The sequence below is a fragment of the Palaemon carinicauda genome, chromosome 17, assembly GCF_036898095.1.
Source record: "Palaemon carinicauda isolate YSFRI2023 chromosome 17, ASM3689809v2, whole genome shotgun sequence".
Taxonomy (NCBI): Eukaryota; Metazoa; Arthropoda; class Malacostraca; order Decapoda; family Palaemonidae; genus Palaemon; species Palaemon carinicauda.
Genome location: NC_090741.1, coordinates 44,887,329 through 44,914,354, shown reverse-complemented (window position 1 = coordinate 44,914,354; position 27,026 = coordinate 44,887,329). Strand labels below are relative to the sequence as shown.

Sequence of the window (27,026 nt, the reverse complement as noted above, 5' to 3'; positions counted from 1 at the left end):
GGGGTAAAAAGTAAATATCAGGAAAGGTTGAAAATGGCATATGATGAGGTGAGAGTAAGAGAAACTGGTAATTTAGAGGAGGAGTGGAAGTTAGCAAAAGAAAATTTTGTTGGGATTGCAAGTGATGTATGTGGCAAGAAGGTTGTTGGAGGCAGCATGAGGAAGGGCAGTGAATGGTGGAATGAAGGAGTGAAGGTAAAAGTGGAAGAGAAAAAGAGGGCTTTTGAAGAATGGCTGCAGAGTAATAGTATAGAGAAGTATGAAAAATATAGAGAGAAAAAGGTGGAAGTAAAGCGCAAGGTACGTGAGGCAAAGAGGGCAGCTGACCTGAGGTGGGGTCAGGGACTGGGTCAGTCATATGAAGAGAATAAGAAGAAGTTTTGGAAAGAAGTGAAGAGAGTAAGGAAGGCCGGCGCAAGAATTGAAGAGACAGTGAAAGATGGAAATGGAAGGTTGTTAAAAGGAGAGGAGGCAAGGAAAAGGTGGGCGGAATATTTTGAAAGTTTGCTGAATGTTGAGGATAATAGGGAGGCAGATATAATTGCTGTTCCAGGTGTTGAGGTGCCAGTGATGGGAGATGAGAATGAGAGAGAGATTACAATAGAGGAAGTGAGGAGAGCACTAGATGAAACGAGAGTAGGAAAAGCATCTGGTATGGATGGTGTGAAAGCTGAGATGTTGAAGGAAGGGGGTGTGACTGTACTTGAATGGTTGGTGAGATTGTTTAATGTGTGTTTTGTGTTGTCAATGGTACCAGTAGATTGGGTCTGTGCATGTATTGTACCGCTATATAAGGGTAAGGGAGATGTGCATGAGTCTTGTAATTCAAGAGGTATTAGTTTGTTGAGTGTAGTTGGAAAAGTGTATGGTAGAGTACTGATTAATAGGATTAAGGATAAAACAGAGAATGCAATCTTGGAAGTACAGGGTGGTTTTAGAAGAGGTAGGGGTTGTATGAATCAAATTTTTACAGTTAGGCAGATATGCGAGAAATATTTAGCAAAAGGTAAGGAGGTGTATGTTGCGTTTATGGATCTGGAGAAAGCATATGATAGAGTTGATATGGAAGCAATGTGGAATGTGATGAGGTTATATGGAGTTGGTGGAAGGTTGTTGCAAGCAGTGAAAAGTTTCTACAAAGGTAGTAAAGCATGTGTTAGAATAGGAAATGAAGTGAGCGATTGGTGGAAGGTTGTTGCAAGCAGTGAAAAGTTTCTACAAAGGTAGTAAAGCATGTGTTAGAATAGGAAATGAAGTGAGCGATTGGTTTCCGGTGAGAGTGGGGCTGAGACAGGGATGTGTGATGTCACCGTGGTTGTTTAACTTGTATGTTGATGGAGTGGTGAGAGAGGTGAATGCTCGAGTGCTTGGACGAGGATTAAAACTGGTAGGCGAGAATGATCATGAATGGGAGGTAAATCAGTTGTTGTTTGCGGATGATACTGTACTGGTAGCAGACACAGAAGAGAAGCTTGACCGACTAGTGACAGAATTTGGAAGGGTGTGTGAGAGAAGGAAGTTGAGAGTTAATGAGGGTAAGAGTAAGGTTATGCGATGTACGAGAAGGGAAGGTGGTGCAAGGTTGAATGTCATGTTGAATGGAGAGTTACTTGAGGAGGTGGATCAGTTTAAGTACTTGGGGTCTGTTGTTGCAGCAAATGGTGGAGTGGAAGCAGATGTACATCAGAGAGTGAATGAAGGTTACAAAGTGTTGGGGGCAGTTAAGGGAGTAGTAAAAAATAGAGGGTTGGGCATGAATGTAAAGAGAGTTCTATTTGAGAAAGTGATTGTACCAACTGTGATGTATGGATCGGAGTTGTGGGGAATGAAAGTGATGGAGAGACAGAAATTGAATGTGTTTTAGATGAAGTGTCTGAGGAGTATGGCTGGTGTATCTCGAGTAGATAGGGTTAGGAACGAAGTGGTGAGGGTGAGAACGGGTGTAAGAAATGAGTTAGCGGCTAGAGTGGATATGAATGTGTTGAGGTGGTTTGGCCATGTTGAGAGAATGGAAAATGGCTGTCTGCTAAAGAAGGTGATGAATGCAAGAGTTGATGGGAGAAGTACAAGAGGAAGGCCAAGGTTTGGGTGGATGGATGGTGTGAAGAAAGCTCTGGGTGATAGGAGGATAGATGTGAGAGAGGCAAGAGAGCGTGCTAGAAATAGGAATGAATGGCGAGCGATTGTGACGCAGTTCCGGTAGGCTCTGCTGCTTCCTCCGGTGCCTTAGATGACCGCGGAGGTAGCAGCAGTAGGGGACTCAGCAGTATGAAGCTTCATCTGTGGTGGAAATGTGGGAGGTTGGGCTGTGGCACCCTAGCAGTACCAGCTGAACTCGGCTGAGTCCTTGGTTAGGCTGGAGGAACGTAGAGAGTAGAGGTCCCTTTTTTGTTTTGTTTCTTGTTGATGTCGGCTACCCCCCAAAATTGGGGGAAGTGCCTTTGGTATATGTATGTATGTACTATTCCATATACGTAAGGATAGTGTACTGTATCTAATTGAGGCCGTATTCTACGAGTGAAGGAAATAGTAACTTTCTTAAATGTAGGTTCTTATCAACCAAGGGCTTCACAAAAGAGAGGAGACAAATGCGCGCTTTGACAGCCTCATTTGAAGCTATTGCTGATGACAATGATGCATGTTGCCAGGTTATCAATATACATAATAGGAAGCCAAAGTCTGATGTCACATTACCACATGCTGGTTCACAACAATTGCTTCATGATCATAGATCTAGGATATTGCCAGTGTTCTAACAAAGCCACCCTTTAACTTGACTTTTCCAGTCCTTATCCCATTTGAATAGGAAAAGGACAGTATGTGATCTGAATTGCAGTGGTTTTCACCACACTTTGTGACATTTTTGTCATCAGAGAAGTAAGATATCAACTGCATTATGCTGAAAGTAGCCATCCCACATGAAGATCCTTCCTTACAATATTCACCTTTGAACTAGGTTGGCCACTGCCATGGAACTGACGTCATGACTTCGGCTCCCTATTGTTGCCATATTATAAACAAGACATGAATTTTCCAAACATAGCATATAAGAGATATTGAAGACTAGATTTTGGTGAAAAGATTTGGGAGGGACAAATAAATGTCCTAAACCTAATGAAAATCAACTAAACCAATTAACATTCTAAACTACCAGTATTAACAAATTTTGTAAGGGTTTAAATTCATCCCCATAATTGTAATAATTTAATTTCATCCCCTAAAAAATTGCACTATCACAGTAATTTTAGCCTCATTGCCAGTAGGTGATTTAGTAACCTCAGGTCTATAAGTACGAGATGGGATCGAGATGGTCAAAATTATCTACATTACATGAGTGACAAGATTGTTTTCAAATCTAAACCTCATATCCTGAATATCAAATGTAAAAAGTACTGGGCTATCAAGACTACCTTGAGGAACACTACAGATTTTCCACCTTAGAGGACCTTTTTCTTGCAGCTTTGCAATGAGACTACACAAACAGTTTAACGAGCAGTTGGCTCTTACTTTTGGGTCCTAATGGCACAGGCATGACAGACTGCTCTTCAGTCTGGGGACAATTGAGACGGTAAATATGGACATTTGATTGTTTGGTTTGTATGAGTAAAAATATCTTAAAAACTTAATAATTTGTGCTCTATACCCTACTCAATACTCATTTCATCTCTCGGCTTTAACTTTCATAAGACATACTGTAGAGGACCAAGTACCTGATTGGACGACTTTTTTAGGAAGACAGATGACTGAGAGTGACAGATCATAGGTTCAGTAGTCGAAATGTTGATGTTGGGATTAGCGCCGTACTGCAGAAGCGTAGTAGTTAAGTCGTAAACATGATCCAAGTCAAATGGTGTTCTTGCATTCTGTACCATGTCCATTAGTGACAGCAAGATGTGTTGTGTGCGTTGACTGAACCTGAGAAAAAAATAATAATCGTTCAAACTCTGAAGCTTTCTTCTGTGATACACACAATTCATCATGAAATAAGAAAAAAAAATCCCATTAATAAAAATGGCATGTGAGCAAAGACAAACGTAGTTCATAGTAACTTCATAACCTCTCAGATAATCATGAATTTTCTTCCAGGTCTTAATTCTTCAAAAAAAAAAGTCTAAAATTTCAGTCCATTTTCCCTCTAACCCTCCCATACACAATCTGGCCCCCTTTTTTATCCAACTTGGGGGAAAATTAATAAACTTATATAGAAACACGTACTTTGTGCATTACCCTGAAATATTTTTTAATGCAAACTGAATTCTGATACCACCGGCAAAAATAGAAAGTACAAAATATATTTTGTAAAGAATAGTTTACTAAATAGGGAAGGGATCAACTAAGTTGAAACTATGGGATTCATAAGGTCAACTGTAGTGACAAAAAAAACCTAAATGGCAGCAATTATTATCCCTAAAATTTTGGCGTATTTGATATGCAACAAGATTTCAATGTTAGAAATTTTGGATGTGGAAATGTCATTATTAATAAAAAAAAAATTTTATTTTGATAATAAAATAAATTTTTGAATATACTTACCCGGTGATTATATAGCTGCAACTCTGTTGCCCGACAGACAACTCTACGGTAAAAACTCGCCAGCGATCGCTACACAGGTTGCGGGTGTGCCCAACAGCGCCATCTGTCGTCCAGATACCCAGTACTCAATGTAAACAAAAACTCAATTTTCTCCTCGTCCCACTGCGTCTCTATTGGGGAGGAAGGGAGGGTCCTTTAATTTATAATCACCGGGTAAGTATATTCAAAAATTTATTTTATTATCAAAATAACATTTTTCAATATTTAACTTAGCCGGTGATTATATAGCTGATTCACACCCAAGGGGGTGGGTAGAGACCAGCAATATATGTTTACACTTTTATGAGCTAAGAGTTTTTATTTCATTTTAGAAGTTATCAAAATAACAAAAACAAAATAAATAGGTACCTGGTAAGGAAGTCGACTTGAACAATTACTCTGCCTTTTAAGTACGTCTTCCTTACGGAGCCTCGCGATCCTCTTAGGATGCTGATCGACCCCTAGGATCTGAAGTATCAAGGGTTGCAACCCATACAACAGGACCTCATCAAAACCCCTAATCTAGGCGCTCTCAAGAAATGACTTTGACCACCCGCCAAATCAACCAGGATGCGAAAGGCTTCTTAGCCTTCCGGACAACCCAAAAAACAACAATAAAAACATTTCAAGAGAAAGATTAAAAGGGTATGGAATTAGGGAATTGTAGTGGTTGAGCCCTCACCCACTACTGCACTCGCTGCTACGAATGGTCCCAGTGTGTAGCAGTTCTTGTAAAGAGACTGGACATCTTTCAAGTAAAATGACGCGAACACTGACTTGCTTCTCCAATAGGTTGCGTCCATTATACTTTGCAGAGATATATTTTGCTTAAAGGCCACGGAAGTTGTTACAGCTCTAACTTCGTGCGTCTTCACCTTAAGCAAAGTTCGGTCTTCCTCACTCAGATGTGAATGAGCTTCTCGTATTAACAATCTGATAAAGTCTGACCAAGCATTCTTTGACAAAGGCAAGGATGGTTTCTTAACTGAACACCATAAAGCTTCAGATTGGCCTTGTAAAGGTTTAGTACGCTTTTAATAGAACTTAAGAGCTCTAACAGGGCATAAGACTCTTTCTAGTTCATTGCCTACGATCTCCGATAAGCTGGGGATATCAAAAGATTTAGGCCAAGGCCGAGAAGGCAGCTCATTTTTGGCTAGAAAACCAAGTTGTAGCGAACAAGTGGCTTTTTCTGACGAAAATACGATGTTCTTGCTGAAGGCATGAATCTCACTGACTCTTTTAGCCGAGGCTAAGCATACCAGGAAAAGAGTCTTAAGAGTGAGATCTTTCAGGGAGGCTGATTGTAACGGCTCCAACCTGTCTGACATGAAGAATCTTAGTACCACGTCTAAATTCCATCCAGGGGTAGCCAAACGACGCTCCTTGGTGGTCTCAAAAGACTTAAGGAGGTCTTGCAGATCTTTATGTTTGGAAAGATCTAAGCCTCTATGCCGGAAGACCGATGCCAACATGCTTCTGTAGCCCTTGATAGTGGGAGCTGAAAGGGATCGTCCTTTTCTCAGGTATAAGAGAAAAACAGCTATTTGAGCTACAGAGGTACTGGTCGAGGATACAGAAACTGACTTGCACCAGTCTCGGAAGACTTCCCACTTCGATTGGTAGACTCTAATGGAAGAAGCTCTCCTTGCTCTAGCAATCGCACTGGCTGCTTCCTTCGAAAAGCCTCTAGCTCTCGAGAGTCTTTCGATAGTCTGAAGGCAGTCAGACGAAGAGCGTGGAGGCTTTGGAGTACCTTCTTTACGTGTGGCTGACGTAGAAGGTCTACCCTTAGAGGAAGACTACTGGGAACGTCTACTAACCATCGAAGTATCTCGGTGAACCATTCTCTCGCGGGCCAGAGGGAAGCAACTAACGTCAACTTTGTCCCTTCGTGAGAGGCGAACTTCTGCAGTACCTTGTTGACAATCTTGAACGGTGGGAATGCGTAGAGATCCAGATGTGACCAATCTAGGAGGAAAGCATCTATATGTATTGCTGCTGGGTCCGGGACTGGAGAGCAATAGATTGGAAGCCTCTTGGTCAGCGAGGTTGCAAAGAGATCTATGGATGGTTTTACCCCAAGTGGCCCAAAGTCTCTTGCACACATCCTTGTGGAGGGTCCATTCGGTTGGAATTACTTGCCCTTTCCGACTGAGACAATCTGCTATGACGTTCAAGTCGCCTTGGATGAACCTCGTTACTAGGGAGATGTCTTGACCTTTTGACCAGATGAGCAGGTCCCTTGCGATCTCGTACAACGTCAGTGAGTGGGTACCTCCTTGTTTGGAGATGTACGCCAAGGCCGTGGTGATGTCCGAGTTAACTTCCACCACTTTGCCTCGAAGGAGAGACTTGAAGCTTTTCAAGGCCAGATGTACTGCCAACAGCTCCTTGCAGTTGATATGCATGCTCCTCTGACTCGAGTTCCACAGTCCTGAGCATTCCCGACCGTCTAGTGTCGCGCCCCAGCCCACGTCCGATGCGTCCGAGAAGAGAACGTGGTTGGGAGTCTGAACAGCCAGGGGAAGACCCTCTCTTAGGTTGATAATGTCCTTCCACCAAGTCAGACAAGACTTTATCTTTTCGGAAACCGGGATCGAGACCGCTTCTAGCGTCTTGTCCTTTTTCCAGTGAAAAGCTAGATGGTATTGAAGAGGACAGAGGTGTAGTCTTCCTAGTGACACAAATTGTTCCACGGATGACAGCGTCCCTACCAGACTCATCCACAGCCTGACTGAGCAGCGTTCCTTCTTCAGCATCTTCTGGATGGATAGCAGGGCTTGATCTATTCTGGGGGCTGATCGTCTTGTTGTTCAGCAACGTCCTCATCAGAGGGTTCCTCATTCGAAAACTGATGAGGAAACGGCAACGGAGTGGGCAACGTCTGGCTCGCTGAGTCCGGTCGCACTGGTGGATGCGTGACGGAGCCGGACGCAACATCATGGAACTGCTGCACAGTCTGTGAACTGTCAACAACCATGGGTGCGCGAGGAAGCACAGCGTCAACCCGAGACTGTCTAGACCGTCTGGGTTGTGCAGTCAACACCCTACCGGGTTGCTGAGGTTGACGCACTGCGTCAAAACAAGTCACCTCTGCTGGTTGTTGAACGTCCTGAACGTCAACAACCACCTCCGAGCGTCGCTTAACGTCAACGTGCGGCTGGCAACCCACACTGGGTCGCATCGGTGGAGGAACCACCTCAACTGGCAGACGCGAGTAGGTTACCTCAGCGTCAACAGGGCGCACAACCGACCGGTTGGAAGGTTGTTGGCTAGAAGGTTCGGTAGCAACCTTCTCCGCATTAAAGTCCTCTATCAAGGACGCAAGCTTGGACTGCATGTCTTGCAGCAAAGCCCATTTAGGGTCTACGGGAGCAGGTGTGGCAACAGACGGGGTTAGAGACTGAGGCGGTACCGCTTACCATCCCTGAAAGCCTTGTTATGCATGACATAATTGTACAGCAAAACTTCAAAGGCTAGAAAACAGCTGTGAAGTTGACCTGTAAACAACTTGGAGCGTCTCCTGGCGAGGCGCCAGGGAGAGTCTACGAGAATTGAGAAGTCTATCTGGGCAGAGGCATGAACTCCCAAGCCGAGAACTTCTCTCGTGTCATATCAGACTCTCGCTCTATAAACCAGTTTAAAAGAAGGGAAAGCAAAGGCTGTATCCCCCAAACTCCTCCTGGTGAAAAACCAGTCGCCTAGCCAACGTAAAGCTCTCTAGGAGAGCGAGAGAGCACTAGCTTAAAAACAACGGCTTCGAAGTAGCTAGGCCTAGTGTAAGCTCTGACGTTTAGGCGAACGAGGAGCAGCAGTTACAAAAAGATCCGGACAAAGATCCTTAAAAAAATCATCATGATTTAATTAAAGTCCATAGGAGGCTAAGCAGCTTTAGGCTCCTCTCCATCTGACAGAGTCCTCAAGGGAATATCAGTAGGAGGGGGAACAGCAACTTCCTCATCTACAGGAACCTTGTCCGATAAAAGCTGAGTCTCAAGCAAGGGAGAGACCTACTGTGGTGGCAATGCTTTACAAGCAGAGTCCACACTCACTGGTGCATTAGTAGCGGACCAGAACGCAACGTCATGTAACTGCTTGACAGTCTGTGAACTGTCAACAACTGAACTGTCAACCACAACAGGTGCGTGAGGACGCACAGCGTCCACTCGAGACTGCTTTGACTGCCTAGACTGAGCAGTCAAAACAACTCTAGAATGCGGAGGTTGACGCACAGCGTCAAAACAAGTCAACTCCGATTGTTAGTGAACGTCTTGAACGTCAACAGGAGCATCAGCAAGTGGCCTAACGTCCAAATGCGGCTGAAAAACCACACGAGACCGCATCGAGTGTGGTTCTAAACAACTTGACTGACGTGACTAAGCTACGCCAACGTCAACAGTAAGCACAAAGGAACGTTAGGTTGGCTGAAAGCCAGGATATCGATGAGATAAACGGCTAGACTCAACGGACTAATCGGCAGAATAGTCTTCCATAAGGGAGGCAAGCATATACTGCATGTCTTGCCATACAACCCATTAAGGATCAACGGAAATGGTTGTGGTAAGAGACGAGGGTAACGTCTGTGACCGCAACACTTTGCCAACAAAAAAAAGACTCTCGGAGTCTGTGTTACGCTTTTGTTAGGCGGCGAGCAGTTATCCGATGACTGCATAGGGTCAGAGCTGTCCTAATGGTTGTAACCAGGACGCTGGACCTGTCCTGAAAGGACTGACTTTCGCTTAAGGGCTTCGAAACCTTGTGACAGGTTTCTTATGCGAAAAGCCTTCGGATGACGAGGAGAAACAACGTCTCTCTCGTCTTATGGTAGGGGAGATCTTGGTAAGATACACCCGATACCACAGAGGGAAAACGTCTGTTCGTTGATCAAGGCCTCTCGAACCCATAAGTCGTTTGACATTACTTCTCCCCTGGGCTTGGGAGCATGTAAGAGGTCCCGGACTAGGTGAACGACAGGCACGAACAGACGAACCCTCGGACGCAACACTGTAACACTTTGTGCATATCACTTTATCACTTCGATTTTCTGTTTTGCACTTATTTCACTGAAATCGAAACTTTTACTGATTTCTACCTGAAACACGCAATTCTACCCTTCATTAAAAGGTAGTAATTGCGAAATCAGTCGTATAATGCAAGCTCATTAATACCAGCAAAAAACAGAAAACATATTTTAAGATAAAAAAATCAGTGGCTGGGAAAGAGAGTAAACACTAGTTCATATAACTACGTTTTCAATCTCTCACCGCACATAGCCTGGGGACGAGAATAAAAAACTAAAAACGTTTTATCCTTCCTCCCCGTACAGCGACTAGGGACGAGAGTAACTCGAGAACAACGTTACCCGCTTGAACGGAACGTTTTCTCTCCTCTCTCTCCCTCCGTCTCTATCTCTCTCTCTCTTTCTCTCTTGATTTCGCACCTAAGAGAAGAGCCCAATTATATTTCGTCAAAAAAACATGTTATTTGACTAAAGGAAAAACTGAAAGGTTTTTCAAATAAAAAGTTCCTTTAAAATAGAATTTAAAACATTTAAGCTAAGAAAGAATGAACAAAACGTCAGAATCGATTTACTCTTACTGCAAAGTGAAACCGTGATACACTCTCTCTCTATCGTAACGATAGAGCGCATGTTGAACGTCCTGAACGTCAACAACTGCGTAGCATAAATAAACTAAACGTTAGTTCATCTTTGAAAACAGTACGAAGACTATCAAAGAAATTCTTTCATAAAATATTACATTTAAAAAGTTTTAAATCCTTAGCTCTTTAAAAGCTAATTACGATATAAAGGGCTCAACGTTGATTAACTTCGGTTTCCAAGTTAGGACCGCCTACTCTCAGGAAAGGTCTATATAAACAAAACATTAAAATTATTTTTATATGTTTATAATAAATGGAAAGTTAATCGAAGAGGCCTAATAAAGGCGGAGAGATATAAATTATATAGAGGAAAATCTATAACGTGATAAGATAATTACTAAAAGCCTAAACACACTTCCGTCTAAGGGAAGGGTCGGCCATTTAAAAGTGAAAGAAAGTCCATACTCTCTTTGTCACCATAATTAAATCTATCCAAAACGAGTTCAAGATTTAAGATGAAGATAAAACACCTGCATAGCGAAAGCTCAAAACTAGAATAAAGTACTTCACCAATTAGTTGTGAAAAAACTCCAGTTTAGCAACAGCGAGTAAGTACGTCTTGTCGATAGCTCGACAGAGAGAAAATTGAGTCTTTGTTTACATTGAGTACTGGGTATCTGGACGACAGATGGCGCTGTTGGGCACACCCGCAACCTGTGTAGCGATCGCTGGCGAGTTTTTACCGTAGAGTTGTCTGTCGGGCAACAGAGTTGCAGCTATATAATCACCGGCTAAGTTAAATATTGAAAAATATTTGTTTATTACTAAAATATTAAAACTTACATGAATAAAAACCAGCAATATTACATTTATAATGATAGGTAACAATTAATTCACTAACAACAAAATCAGCAACAGTTATTTTACAAATTGCACTTTCACTTGTTTTCCTTCAAAGATAATGAAGACAATCTCCGTTCACAATAATCCTAAATAAGGAGCAATCATAAAATAACACAGACGCTTTCAATTGTAAACTACTTTTAAAAATTCCATACAAAATTTACCTGACATTTGGATCTAGACCATGCTGTAACAAAATGACAAGTAGTTGCCGAATGAAGGTGAAAGCGCCGGATTTTTCTTCTTCCCTTGATAAAGAAATATTTTCACTAGCAGTAAACATGAGTACATGAAGAGGTGTGAGATTGGAGCGGGACGAACAGTTGGGGTTAGCACCATACTTGCAGAGTATCCTTACGCAATTCAAGTAAAATATCTGAAGAGAGAAATTCTCTTTAAGTCACAGGAACAGGAAGATGAGCAATCATTTTGAGTTGCACTAATGACAAAAATTAATACATTTTCCTTCCATGATGTAGTAAATAAAAGGTTAAACTCAATACAGGAGAAAATAAAAAGTTTGAAGGCAGGACTATATATATATATAAAAAAAAAGTAAAAAAGGAATTTGAAAGTACAATGATGTTCACTGAATGAAAATAAATAATAAAAGGTGATAAACATTGAAAACTCAGTAGTTCTGGAAACAGCAAGTATTCATTTTGCAACAGGTACTGTAATATCAAACTAAAGGAAAAGAGGAAATTCAAAATGCATTAATTATGAAATGGGAAACAGACCCCACCACCTCTGAAAAGCTGAGTAATACCTTTTGCACTTAAGCTTACAATTTCTCATAGACGGTATTAAAATTCAAACTATTTTATAAAAGGGATTTTGACGAAGGAAAAATCTATTTCTGGGTCGATCTGTGACGGCCGGTGAAAAGGGTCCTTCTTTACACTTTTCTAATATAAATCTTCCAAATATACTAGAGAAAGATAAAAGCATGGAATGCAGAGGTTACAACCCTCGCGCGAACACCTTGTTGGTGTCGCGTATTTAACAAGGGCGCGTGTAAACCACTATTCACAGGCTGTCTTCCATTTAGATAATCCCTTCATCAAAGGGGAGGGCCGTGACAGGCCCTAGAGAATACAGTTGGACTAAATAGGGTTATTTCATATATAATACATTGGGATGGTAAGGCCACCAATCCCCTAAAGATATAAATTTAATTCATTCCGCAGTGGCTTTCATTTCGTGAGTTTTTCGTATTATGAGTCATGTTTTACATGTAAATCACCCAATTCGTTCGAAAACCTACAAAAAAACAGCATTAAATTTTATAATAAAGCTATAACCATAATGAAATACAGTAAAGCTAAATACATTTGAATCATTCAATATACTTAACCTAAGTCAATACCTGTAAATTAAGTAGTTATTAGAACATAATACATACATATACCAAGGCACTTCCCCCAAATTTTGGGGGGTAGCCGACATCAAACAAATGAAACAAAAAAAGGGATGTCTCCTCTCTATGTTCCTCCCAGCCAGACAAGGGACTCAACTGAGTTCGGCTGGTACTGCTTGGGTGACACAGCCCACCCTCCCACATTATCCACCACAGATGAAGCTTCATAACGCTGAATCCCCTACTGCTGCTACCTCCGCAGTCATCCAAGGCACCGGAGGAAGCAGCAGGCCCTACTAGAACTGCATCACAATTGCTCGCCATTCATTCCTATTTCTAGCACGCTCTCTTGCCTCTCTCACATTTATCCTCCTATCACCCAGAGCTTCCTTCACTCCATCCATCCACCCAAACCTTCGCCTTCCTCTTGTACTTCTCCCATCTTGGGGGCATTTAAGGGAGTAGTAAAAAATAGAGGGTTGGGCATGAATGTAAAGAGAGTTCTGTATGACAAAGTGATTGTACCAACTGTGATGTATGGATCGGAGTTGTGGGGAATGAAAGTGACGGAGAGACAGAAATTGTATGTGTTTGAGATGAAGTGTCTAAGGAGAATGGCTGGTGTATCTCGAGTAGATAGGGTTAGGAACGAAGTCATGAGGGTGAGAACGGGTGTAATAAATGAGTTAGCAGCTAGAGTGGATATGAATGTGTTGAGGTGGTTTGGCCATGTTGAGAGAATGGAAAATGGCTGTTTGCTAAAGAAGGTGATGAATGCAAGAGTTGATGGGAGAAGTACAAGAGGAAGGCCAAGGTTTGGGTGGATGGATGGAGTGAAGGAAGCTCTGGGTGATAGAAGGATAGATGTGAGAGAGGCAAGAGAGCGTGCTAGAAATAGGAATGAATGGAGAGCGATTGTGACGCAGTCCCGGTAGGCTCTGCTGCTTCCTTCGGTGCCTTGGAAGACCGCGGAGGCAGCAGCAGTAGGGGATTCAGCATTATGAAGCATCATCTGTGGTGGATACGGGAGGATGGGCTGTGGCACCCCTAGCAGTACCAGCCAAACCCGGTTGAGTCCCTTGTCAGGCTGGGAGGAACGTAGAGAGGAGAGGTCCCCTTTTCTGTTTCATTTGTTTGATGTAGGCTACCCCCCAAAATTGGGGGAAGTGCCTTGTTATATGTATGTATATACTGTATTATACAGCAAAGTCTCAAAATAACAGGATTTTGCATAAATTTTTTAATTAAAAATAGTAAATAAAAAACGTATGGGAATATCATAGGAAATTGTCCAAAATTCAAATTTAAATACCCAAAACACAAGACTTTTAATTGTGTGAAGTTGGTCTTTAAATGCTATATTAAGGTATAGGGACTACCCAAAGGTATTTAATAAAAAAATTGCTAACCAGAAGTAACCTCACTAGTTACAGTATAATAAAACCATCAATGGGTTAAATAATGAATTTATAAGGAAAAAGAAATTACAGGAAAATAAGATTTTACAGCTTTTCAGCACTATAGAATCCCGAGAAATTTCTTCTATGACAGGAACCTGAGAACCCCGAAGGTGCAATCATTGTTCAGTTATAAAGGCAACCAGACAATTCTTTTGAAATAAAAAAATGAAATAGCCTTTAGGATTGGTGAAAGATCATGATTAGGGCCTAATGTAAATACTGGGTTTGAAGTGAAACAATATCAATTATTAAAAATGATACAATGTTAATTGCAACTCAAAGAATTTATATATATGCTGAAAGTTTCAAATCAATATCTGAAAAAGTTCAATGGTTACTAACCTTCATGGTATGGGTGAAATGGTGCAATGGATCCTTATTGATGAGGGGAACCAAGCAGACCATTAATGGAACGGAGCCATCTCTGCCCACAAGGTCTGGGTTTCCGCCATAATGAAGCAGCATGTCCAAAAGCTCGTAGCGGAACTCCCAATCCCTCACGTGCCTCAGTACGCAAGCTAGTGCGGAGTTGCCCTGCTGGTTTATACTTGGCGAAGCTCCATTTTGCAGCAGATAACGGACTATGTGAAGCATGTCCCACTTGTTCCATGGGGCTGGATCGTGATCGTAACCATAACGCGCTTCTTCTAATGCATACCTAAAATTAATATAAACACTTTTAGGCTACATAGAAAATCATAAGAATGAATACAGTGCAGTAGAATCTAGAAGTAAAACTGGAAATTTGCCATTTTTAATATTACATAATTTAACCAGACTAATAAGCACATATCTGATTTAATAAACAATACTAAAAATTTGAAGTTAATAACTCTTTAAAGGATTTATTTATAGGCCAGAAAATCTCATTCAATAATTTAATATTAAGTACTTCATTATTTTACACAGCATTCTTGGATAAGGTTATGAAGATTTACCAAATACCAAAGGGTCAAACAAGAGTTAATAACTCACAACGTAAGATAGAAAATTGATTTTTAATAAGTAATTATTTCTTTATTCACCTAAGGCTCACATAGCTTCCTTCTCAACTCACACATGACAAAACAAGCACATTCAATAGAAAGCAGAATTACCTAACAATAAGAGCATGGAGAGGAGTATTTCCCAGAGAATCGGCCGTATTTATATGTTCCTTGAGACCATGTTGGAGTAACAATTTAACAGTTTCTAACGTATCTTCGGCACTCTTTTTACCCAGGAGGAAAACAACGTGCAGCACCGTCATCTGTTGTGTGTACGTACGAACAGTTGTTTCGGCACCGCATTGGATGAGGAGGTCGAGAAACTTGAGGTCATGCAGAGCAGCCTGGTGTATCGGATAATATTCATCGTAACACTGGTTTATTTCATCCGATCTGAAACAAAATTTCATATTAACATCAGAAGTATTCTTTAAAACAAGTGGGCACACAGCAGCTCTCTGCAGGGTTCTGTGCAGCCTACGAAAGCCTGTAGCAAATTAGACAAATTTACACAAGTATTTCTCCATCAATTCTAAGAATAAAGCAGAATGTATAGATGATAACTATGTTAAAAGTGTACAATTTGAAGTGGCACTCTCAAACAAAACACAGATATTTTGGTTGTAACATGAGATAATGAACAAAAAAGAAGGCAGTGGAATATGTTGCAAAACTGAACAAGCAAAAAACTATTCAAGAAGCAATCACCAATTCATGATACTGCATTGGAGGCAAGTTTTATGGTGTAACAAAACAATGCATGATGGATTGAGCAAGTGTTGTATGCCTGGAAATCAAAAGGTAAATTCGAAAACATCTCATTATCAAGGAGGACTGTCCTGCGTTGCATAGAATAATCAGTAAGTAGTTGATGGAAATCCAGTAAAGACTTTATATTATTATTTATTTACACTAGTGAGAATACCGACATCAAAATTGCAGTTACTAATTTTTGTATGCTCAGTAAATGAGAACTTCCATATCACTAAAGAATTGTTGTTACTAAAATCGATGAAATATACAACAACCTGTCAGGATTTCTATGAATGTGTGGTCAATGCAATTGAAAAAAGTATTATCATGAAATAGGTGGTGCCCGGACAGTACATGACAATGATGTGGGCAGGTTTAACTCCTGGAGGAGAAGATTAGAAAAGACAATCCTAACTAAGTCGTCTCATCTTTCCACTGTATCTTGCACCAGGAAAATTTGTGAAAATCTACACTTAACCTGAAGCATGTGGTGGGTCTAGTAGTGAGTGTTGTAAACACCATCAGAGCAAAAGCATTCAATCACAGACAATTTAAATCTGTTTGCTGTTTTGAAAAGATGAATAAGCTAAATGTGAGGTTGTAAGGGAAGAAACTTTTGTCTCATGAAATGTATAAGCATGTCCAATCCTCTCTAGAAAAATTATCTTTCTTTTCAAGGCGTGCAAGCAAGAGCAAGTTCACTTATTGTTGGGAAAAGCAAATGTTGGCAAATGTATGCTAAAAAACTAGGGATCAGTTAAAAAGTTTGAATTTTAGCACATATACAGTACGTCCCGGGGTGGTGAGTTTAAATTCAAAAGGACCCATCTCATTTTCTAGATAAACTACTCTCAAATCATTATAAATGATAAAATAAGTTGTAATTCTCATGCTTTATTCATGCCTTCAATTCCCTCTACAGTATACACTGAGTTTTGAAAACAAACTCCATTATTCAATATATGCTTCAAATACATAAATTCAAGATTTTACATAAAGAACTTGAAACCTACCTTTCTAAAACTAAAAATTTCACACAATTCCAAGCGCCCCGCTCGCACGCAATGTGCAGCAAAGGCCTTTTCTGTTGCCATGGCAGCCAGTGATCTTCGCCTTGCTGTGTCAACAACTCCAAAATATCAACCTACAGGAAAGATAAGAAATTCTCAGAAATATTTCGATCAGAGCCAAACAAGTTTAGATACAAAACCTGAACAGAAATTATTCAAAAACTGTGTTGTGGGAGTAATAGCTTTCAGGAAATTGTTGGAAAATAGTTTCTTAATTATTTGCAAATAAAAGTATCACACATCATTACGTCGGTTCGACATACATCAGGTCTGACCTTACATCACTTACCAGGTTGTCAGTATTTTCTTTTGTTTAATACACGTAAAGGGAATGTATAAGTCACTTTACAGAGCGAAAATCCAACTTATGCCGGAGTTCTTGGAGACATTTAACGATGTAAAGCAGGGTATTATTGTACTAAAGTATATGTAAGTGTATTGTATCTGTATAGAATTTGAGCTCAGCCAAGGAAGGCCATTTAGTGTCATCATGACACTGTGGTTTATCTAGATTCACCGATTCAAATTTCTTAACCGACAAACAGGGTTTGCTCTTAAACCAAAGACCTATGAATCTTTACAGAACTTTCCAAGAGCCGACATTTCAAAAAGTAAAATACCTAAAGAAGCCTCCCAAAAAATTTATACCATACCATAGAATTATTAAAAGAAATTAATGTCAAACATTTGCAATAAGTTTTTTTATGGATTCCCATCATAAGGGAAAGATTAGGATACTGTATTACCTTCTGAAAGGAAGCTTAGTAGTTTTTTCTCGCAAGTCATTTCATGGCAACGGATAGGAGAGTACAGTTGGCTTCAAAAACTTTTATACACACCACAACAAGCTAAGGACACCGCCTCATCTGGTATCTCAACTACATAGGTGATATCAGTGTGAAAAAGAGAACATTTACCAAAAGGCATAGTAGTGTCAAGTAACTAACCATATCTGACAAAAATATGTTCTGGAATATTGTGAGAAATACCATATTCTTCAAGTTCATAGGAATAACCTCCTTTGCATTGTGCTCTTTTTGAATTGCCAGAGATCTCCATAGATAGCCATGATGAATACAGTACCAAAATTCATGAAGGTGGCTATATCATATACAATGAGCATTGTGTCATTATGTGGACTGTTGTTGTTGTTACTTGCTAAGCTACAACCCTAGTTGGAAACGCAGGATGCTATACACCCAGGGGCTCCAACAGGGAAAATAGCCCAGTGAGGAAAGAAAAACAAGGAAAAATAAAATATTTTAAGAACAGTAACATTAAAACGAATATTTCCTCTAAAAAAGTATAAGAACTTCAACAAAACAAAAGGAAGAGAAATAAGATAGAATAGTGTGCCCAAGTGTACCCTCAAGCAAGAGAACTTCAGGCAAGACAGTGGAAGACCATGGTACAGAGGCTTATGGCACTACCCAAGACTTGAGAACAATGATTTGATTTTGGAGTGTCCATCTCCTAGAAGAGCATCTTACCATAGCTAAAGAGTCTCTTCTACCCTTACCGAGAGGAAAGTAGCCAATGAACAATTACAGTGCAGTAGTTAACGCAAAGGGAAAATGAACTGTAACTAGAGAGAAGGATCCAATGTAGTACTGTCTGGCCAGTCAAAGGACCCCACAACTCTCTGGCGGTAGTATCTCAACAGGTGACTAGTGCCCTGGCCAACCTACTACCACTAGGTAGTAGGTTTCTGAAGCATCATTTCACTCCCTGCAGAAATGCTTTATTTAAGCCTTTTACTTCTCATCCTTCCCCTTTGATCTGCATCTTCCTTGCTGTTCAGATTGACTTCAATTCTGTCTTGCTCTAAATTTCACATATTTAAAAATAATTCCTTGGAACAAACCTTAAATATATCCCTAAAGAGTATAGCAAGTTAATGATCCTTTAGAAAACAGCTTCGCCTTGCGCAATGCAATATTTACAATTGTAAACAAGATTAATGTATATTGGTGGGACTATGTAATTGGTTGCTTATTATTTTTGCTATGATTATTATGATTATAAAAGATTACTGAATATTGTCAACAAATATCTGGTTACTAACAACAGGGGTTATGACGAGCAAAAGTATTCAGATGTATGCTCAAATTCAGTTTACCGGCATCGCATCAATAGAGTAACCATAAACTACGAAAAGGTTGAAAGCCCATTCCCACAGACTAGTAACTACTAACAGCAACCAAATTTGGAGGGATAACTGTCCCAACACACTCGAGCAGAGAAGATAAACTCTACTACTGACTTGCTAGCAACATCTATAAAATAAAAACCACAATTGATTACAACAAGTTTTTCTGAAACAGCAGTATCCACAACTGCTCAAGAATATAAAGCTCTATAATTTGATACTCTACAATGAAACCAAACATCTACTCATATTTAAATTCAACTCATCTACTTAAATTTGTTAAATATGCTCGACATTTAGTCCTTAAAAGTTTAGCTCAACAACTGGGTTACTAAAGATATCCTAGCAACCCTAACATCTTGAGTCTTTCAAGTAATTTTAACAGAACACAGAAGTCATCTTTTGTTGGACTGACCATAAGGATATATTCTTAAATGAAGACCAAAAACTGGAGAAAAAACCAGTTGAATACAGTATGTCAGAAGTTTATGAATATGGATGAAAGGAAAACAAAAAGTAACGCTACTGGACCCAACCGAGGATTGCTGCTAAGACCTTTTAGTGTTGGCTGGTGTGTCGCAAAAGGCAAAATGTTGGGGTACCCTTATGTAAACCAGAGGTATGGGTAAAGCTATCTATAATGATAATAATATTAAAACGCGAGTTGATGTGCCGTACCTGATCTCCATCGATGGCGTAATATATGGCATTTTGCAGCTTATCGCTAGACCTGTCACCCATGCTCATGTCAGGTCCGCCTGAAGAAAAAAGAAGAAAAATGGCAGCTTTTTTACATGATTCCTAAAAATTACACAGCAAATTACACTATGCTACAATATTCGTAATGTTGAGGGGGATGGGAATCCTCGCTCCTACATAGCACAGATCCGTAAAAACAAGTTAAAAGGGAAAGGAATAGTGTGAGGGTTAAGATCATAAGCCCGATAATGTAGGAATATGTCAAGCAAAGGAAAGCAAAAAAGGAACAAGAACAGAGCATCATAATATTTACCATAGCAATCATATGTGTCAAAGGAATAAAGCACCAAAAGTATAATAAATACATGCAGACCAGGACTTAAGACAAGGTACTGAACAGAAAGCTTATTGGGAATAGTCAACCTTTTCCAAAGCATGCAGCCACAACTACTTGGATAGCTTTTGCCAAATAAAGAGTAAACATATGAGATACACTTCTTATAACAATCATAACCCACAACTATGAGAATACAAAATATCACAAATTTAATAAGTAATTTGTATTTTCTCTAACTAAAAAAGTCTGAGTCTTTTAATAGGAGTATTTATTTAGCTTGGCTGGAACTTCAGTTGTTAAAATTTATAATGAGGTGTCGGTAATTACTGGCAAATGGCGTAAGGCCCCAGTACCCACCCAGTATACCAAGTAACCACAAGGGTACTTATGGAGCCCTTCACTTACATGTAGTGCAGGGGGAGTGGGGTTGACATTCCATACACTTAATCTGTGCAACATCCGGCTGCAGCCTGCCAACCACAACAACATAGCTACGTTCATTGGACCTATTTAGACACAGTAATCTCCTTCAAGCATAGCAGTGTTGCATTCTGTAAGAAATGATGACGGTCAACATTTTTGTGAGAGAGCACAGGCAGCCAGCATATAAGCACTTGTATCACATACAGTACTGGTACTGTACGTTTCTTTGGGGAAGGAATCTTCTCCATGAGTATTCTCTCACCTCATGAAAATTATCAAGTTTCTTGAGCTTTTAATTATTAGATGCGCGTAGCTTTCTAGAAGGGCGCATGCTAACAGTAGAATGTTGTCGATCTGGAGATCGTACGCCAATAGTGCAGTGCAAAGAGGTGTGACATACAGCTCTACTAAGTGCGCGCAATGTGAGGGAGCGTGAATGTGGAAGTACTCGCGATCAGAAGATTGCGTGCCCACAGACAAGCACACGTGTGCAAATAGATAGAGGTGCACAAGAGCGTGAATGCTGTACGCCAAATGAATGAAGCATGGGCAAGCATGTAAATAATAACAGTACAAGGAGTGAGAGTGCAAGCACAGATTAGGTGACGTTCACATAAAAGCGCACTCTTGCGACAACATGAGGTTGTGTGCGATCACCCTACCTCACTTGTTCATGAAAGCAATAATCTACAGAAGTGCCACCTCACCTCATCACGTACTCCTACGGAAGTGCTACCTGACCTACTTGTGATCAATTGCAAACCATCTTACCTACTCGTGATCACACAGAGGTGAGATGGTGCACAATCGGGACCAGGTAAGATAGATTGTAGTTGATCAGGAGCAGGTGCGTTGGATAACAATTGATTAGGAACAGGCGAGGAGGATCACGACTGATCGGGAGAAGGTGTGGTGGCAGTCCCGTAGGTGAGGTGGCACTCCTTTTGGATAGCATGATCGCGAGCAGATGATGTGGTACTTCCGTAGATGTGTGCGACTGTGAGCCTGTGAGAAGGTGGCTTTTAAATACTCGCGATCACAAGCAGTTGAGGTTATGCTCCTGTAGGAGTGAGCAATAAAAAAAAAAGGTGTGATGGCACTCCCATTAGGTGCGAGCAATCGCGAACAGGTGAGATGGCATTCCCCTAAGAGTACTGTACAGAATTTCCGACAGGTGAGATAAGGCTCCTGTAGGAGCGCACGATCATGAACAGATGCGATGGCACTGTCTTAGCAGCGTTCTCTTAGTAGTGCGCAAGCACATGGTAGTGCTCTAAGAGGCGCGCGAACAGGTGAGATGGCTCTCCTGAAGAAGCAAGCAATCGCAAAAAGGCGAGATGATCACGAACAGATGTAGTGGCGCTCCCTTAGAAGCGAGTGAGCAGATAGTAGTATGCTGACGCGTAGTAGCGCACTAATGGACAGGTACTCTCCCTGTCTCTTTCGTCCTCGGTGAAAGATAGGAGTCATTTTTATGTACAGTATTGTAACTCCTACAGATAGGTCTTAAAAGACCAATCGCCCAAAAGGGGAAAAAGAAGGGCGGCGTTCTTTTTTTTCTTCCGACAGGCAGTGTGCTCTAAGTCCAATGAACGCATGGACATCCTGTCGGTGGAGAGATGAATTCAACGTTCCAATCCTAGGTTACGATGCCATCTAGTCACTACTACACACTAGCAAGGAAATAAACATCAAAAGGAATGCTGTTAACAGGAACAAAGTGTACATCAGTAGGTTACACTGAAACTCTCAGTCAGCTACTGTTATTGGGATAACTGCAAAACTTTTAGTCTTCCTTAAATTCCCTAGCACACAACAAACTAGTATAAAAACATTAAAAGAGATACTGACAGTGCCGGGAGCACGTTTGTATTCTCTAAAGGCTGAAAATGAAGTGGGTACTGAGCGTACTGTACTGGCTAGTGGGTAGGACTTACCTGTCACCCGTCATAACTACAGACACATTACAAATTCTATCGGCCAAAGTTCCAGCTTAGCTGAAAACATACTGCTATTCAAGAACAGGGGTTTGTGTTCACGTAAGAACAACTACACATTTGATAAGAAAGTTACTGCCCTTCCTTTCTTTATGTTGTTAATGCTCTTCTACAAATTTACACAAACTTAATTTGCAAAATATGATATTTTAATTATAAAATAAATTTTTGAATATATTTACCCGGTGAATATATAATAGCTGCAACTCTGCGGCTCGACAGACAACATACTCAAAAAACTCGCGAGCGATCGCTATGCAGGTTGCGGGTGTGCCCACCAGCGCCAACTGTCGGCCAGATACCACTCTTGAATGTAAACAAAACCTTCAATTCTTCTCGTCCCGCTGCGTCTCTATTGGGGAGGAAGGGAGGGTCATTTAATTTATATATTCACCGGGTAAGTATATTCAAAAATTTATTTTATAATTAAAATATCATTTTTAAATATTAAACTTAGCCAGTGAATATATAATAGCTGATTCACACCCAAGGAGGTGGGTAGAGACCAGAGTTAATATGTTTACAGCGTATAAGCTAAGAGTTTTTTCATTTTGACAGTTATCAATATAACAAAACCAAAATAAATAGGTACCTGGTAAGGAAGTTGACTTAGACGATTACTCTGCCTTGTAAGTCTGTCTTCCTCACAGAGCCCAGCGATCCTCTTAGGATGCTGACAGACTCCCAGGAGCTGAAGTATCAAGGGCTGCAACCCATACAACAGGACCTCATCAAACCCCTAATCTGGGCGCTCTCAAGAAATGACTTTGACCACCCGCCAAATCAACCAGGATGCGAAAGGCTTCTTAGCCTTCCGTACAACCCAAAAAACAATACTAAAAACATTTCAAGAGACAGATTAAAAGGATATGGAATTAGGGAAGTGTAGTGGTTGAGCCCTCACCCACTACTGCACTCGCTGCTACGAATGGACCCAGTGTGTAGCAGTCCTCGTAAAGAGTCTGGACATCTTTCAAGTAAAATGACGCGAACACTGACTTGCTTCTCCAAAAGGTCGCGTCCATGATACTTTGCAGAGATCTATTTTGCTTAAAGGCCACGGAAGTTGCTATAGCTCTAATCTCGTGCGTCTTAACCTTAAGCAAAGATCGGTCTTCCTCACTCAAGTGTGAATGAGCTTCTCGTATTAACAATCTGATAAAATATGACAAAGCATTCTTTGACATAGGTAAGGATGGTTTCTTAACCGAACACCATAAAGCTTCAGATTTACCTCTTAAAGGCTTAGTACGAGCTAAATAGAACTTAAGAGCTCTAACGGGGCATAATACTCTCTCTAACTCGTTGCCTACGATCTTTGATAAGCTAGGAATATCAAAAGATTTAGGCCAAGGATGAGAAGGCAGTTCATTCTTGGCTAGGAAACCAAGTTGAAGAGAACAAGAGGCTTTTTCTGTCGAAAAACCGATGTTCTTGCTGAAGGCATGAAGCTCACTGACTCTTTTAGCTGAGGCCAAGCACACCAGGAAAAGAGTCTTAAGAGAGAGATCCTTCAGGGAGGCTGAATGTAAAGGCTCGAACCTGTCTGACATGAGGAATCTTAGGACCACGTCTAAATTCCATCCAGGTGTAGCCAAACGACGTTCCTTAGAGGTCTCAAAAGACTTAAGGAGATCTTGTAGATCTTTATTGTTGGAAAGATCTAAGCCTCTATGCCGGAAGACCGAAGCCAACATGCTCCTGTAGCCCTTGATCGTGGGAGCTGAAAGGGAGCGAACTCTTCTCAGGTATAAGAGAAAGTCCGCGATTTGGGCTACAGAGGTACTGGACGAGGATACAGATACTGACTTGCACCAGTCTCGGAAGATTTCCCACTTCGATTGGTAAACTCTAATGGTAGCAGCTCTCCTCGCTCTTGCAATCGCACTGGCTGCCTCCTTCGAAAAGCCTCTAGCTCACGAGAGTCTTTCGATAGTCTGAAGGCAGTCAGACGAAGAGCGTGGAGGCTTTGGTGTACCTTCTTTACGTGTGGCTGACGTAACAGGTCTACTCTTAGAGGAAGACTTCTTGGAAAGTCTACCAGCCATCGAAGTACCTCGGTGAACCATTCTCTCGCGGGCCAGAGGGGAGCAACTAACGTCAACCTTGTCCCTTCGTGAGAGGCGAACTTCTGCAGTACCTTGTTGACAATCTTGAATGGTGGGAATGCGTATAGGTCTAGGTGAGACCAATCTAGGAGAAAGGCATCTATATGTATTGCTGCTGGGTCTGGGACTGGAGAGCAATAGATTGGAAGCCTCTTGGTCATCGAGGTTGCAAAGAGGTCTATGGTGGGTTGACCCCAAGTCGCCCAAAGCCTCTTGCACACATCCTTGTGGAGGGTCCATTCGGTTGGAATTACCTGACCTTTCCGACTGAGACAATCTGCTAGAACGTTCAAGTCGCCCTGGATAAACCTCGTCACTAGGGAGATGCCTCGATCTCTTGACCAGATGTTCATGGTGAACTTTGTCTTTGTGACAAAGACATTCAGCGCACTGACGTCTAGCACCGGTCTCCAACCTCCTGTCTTCTTCGGTACTAGGAAGAGACGGTTGTAAAACCCCGGTGATTGAAGGTCCGAGACTTTGACCACCGCTACCTTCTCTAGCAAAAGAGAGACTTCTAGTTTCAGGGCTTGTCTCTTTGCTTCCTCTCGGTACCTGGGAGAGAGATCGATGGGGGACGTCGCTAGAGGAGGTTTGCGTACAAATGGGATTTTGTACCCCTCTCTGAGCAACCTCACAGACTGTTGATCTGCGCCTCTCTTCTCCCAGGCTTGCCAGAAGTTCTTGAGTCTGGCACCTACTGCTGTCTGAAGCTGCGGGCAGTCAGACTCTGCCTCGCGAGGACTTGGCTCCTTTCCTCTTTCCTCTCTTCCCTTCGGCACGAGTACTTCCCCTGCTGGGGGCTCTGCCACGAAAGGGCGGAATAAACCTGGACGCTGGAGTGTCTATCCTAGGTCTAGCAGACAAGGCAGACGAAGGGGTCCCTTTGCGAGCCGAGGACGCAACCAAGTCATGGGTGTCCTTCTGCACAAGGGACAACGATATTTCCTTAACTAAAAGTTCAGGAAACAAGAACTTAGATAAAGGGGCAAAGAGTAGCTCAGATCGTTGACAGGGCGTCACTCCTGCTGACAGAAAAGAGCACAGAGACTCTCGTTTCTTTAGGACTCCTGACGTAAACGAGGCGGAGAGCTCGTTGGATCCATCGCGGATGGCCTTATCCATGCAGGACATAATGAGTAAGGAAACATCTCTATCGGCTGATGAGATTTTCCTACTCAGGGCTCCCAAACACCAGTCAAGGAAGTTAAAAACTTCAAAAGCCCTAAAGATGCCCTTAAGTAGATGGTCCAGGTCTGAGGATGACCAACTAATCTTCGAGCGTCTCATGGCTAGGCGGCGGGGAGAGTCTACAAGACTTGAGAAGTCGCCCTGGGCAGAGGCAGGAACTCCCAAGCCGAGAACTTCTCCCGTGGCATACCAGACGCTCGATCTAGACGAGAGTTTAGTTGGGGGGAAGGCAAAGGAAGTCTTCCCTAAACTCCTCTTGGTTTCTAACCAATCGCCTAACAGCCGTAAAGCTCTCTTGGATGAGCGAGAGAGAACGAGTTTTGCAAAGGCTAGCATGGCAGCAGGTACGCCTAAAACAAACTCAGACGGCAGCGAACGAGGAGCCACAGAGACAAAGTGTTCAGGGAACAACTCTTTAAAAATGAGCATGACTTTCTTAAAGTCCATAGATGGCGGAACTGCTCTAGGCTCATCAATATCTGAAGGATGATCCTCAGGCTGAGGGTCAGCAACGTCCTCATCCGAAAGTTCCTCCTCTGATAACTGATGAGAAACAAGCAAAGGGGTAGGCAATGCTTGACACGCAGCGTCCGCCCGCACTGGTGCATAAGTGGCGGAGCAGGACGCAGCGTCCTGAAACTGCTGAACAGTCTGGGAACTGTCAACAACAACAACAGGTGCGTGAGGACACACAGCGTCCACCCGAGACTGCTTAGACCGCCTGGGTTGTGCAGTCAAAACAACTCTAGGTTGCGGAGGTTGACGCACCGCGTCAAAACAAGTCAACTCTGATGGTTGGCGAACGTCCTGAACGTCACCAGGCGCATCAGTGAGTTGCTTAACGTCCACATGCGGTTGAAAGTCCACACGAGACCGCATCGGGTGTGGTACAACCCCAACTGGTTGACGTGAGCTGGCAACACCAACGTCAACAGGACGCACAACAGAACGCTTGGGTGGCTGACGGCCAGGATCTCCATGAGATAAACGGCTAGGTTCAACGGAAACCTTCTCTGCGTTGTAATCTTCCATAAGGGACGCAAGCTTAGACTGCATGTCCTGCAGTATAACCCATTTAGGGTCTACGGTAACGGGTGCGGTAACAGCCGGGGTTAGCGTCTGAGACGGCACAACTTTGCCTTGCTTAGGCGGCGAGCAGTCATCCGATGACAGCAACGGGTCCGAACTGTCCCAATGACTACATCCGGGACGTTGGACCTGTCCTGAAGGGACCGACTTGCGTTTCAAAGGCCTAGAAACCTTGCTCCATGGTTTCTTGCGTGAAACGCCTTCGGAAGACGAGGTAAAAATGGGCTCTCTCGTCTTATGGTAGGGGCGATCTTGACGAGATACGCCTGATACCATAGAGGGAACGTCTGTTCGCTGATCAAGGCCTCTCGAACCCATAAGTCGT

General features: G+C 42.0%; 1 protein-coding gene across 2 annotated transcripts in view; it reads right to left on the bottom strand.

The window, feature by feature from the left end:
* Nucleotides 1–27,026, bottom strand: part of LOC137656718 (ankyrin-3) — a 92,138-nt gene that overhangs the window by 19,097 nt on the left and 46,015 nt on the right. For both annotated transcript variants that reach the window (XM_068390954.1, XM_068390953.1), the window contains exons 5-10: nucleotides 19,536–19,615; nucleotides 16,652–16,782; nucleotides 14,997–15,278; nucleotides 14,242–14,557; nucleotides 11,244–11,455; nucleotides 3,711–3,915 (exon numbers count right to left, since the gene is read on the bottom strand). In XM_068390954.1, coding sequence (XP_068247055.1) covers nucleotides 3,711–3,915; nucleotides 11,244–11,455; nucleotides 14,242–14,557; nucleotides 14,997–15,278; nucleotides 16,652–16,782; nucleotides 19,536–19,615 — 1,226 coding nt within the window. The remainder of the gene's footprint in view (nucleotides 1–3,710; nucleotides 3,916–11,243; nucleotides 11,456–14,241; nucleotides 14,558–14,996; nucleotides 15,279–16,651; nucleotides 16,783–19,535; nucleotides 19,616–27,026) is intronic.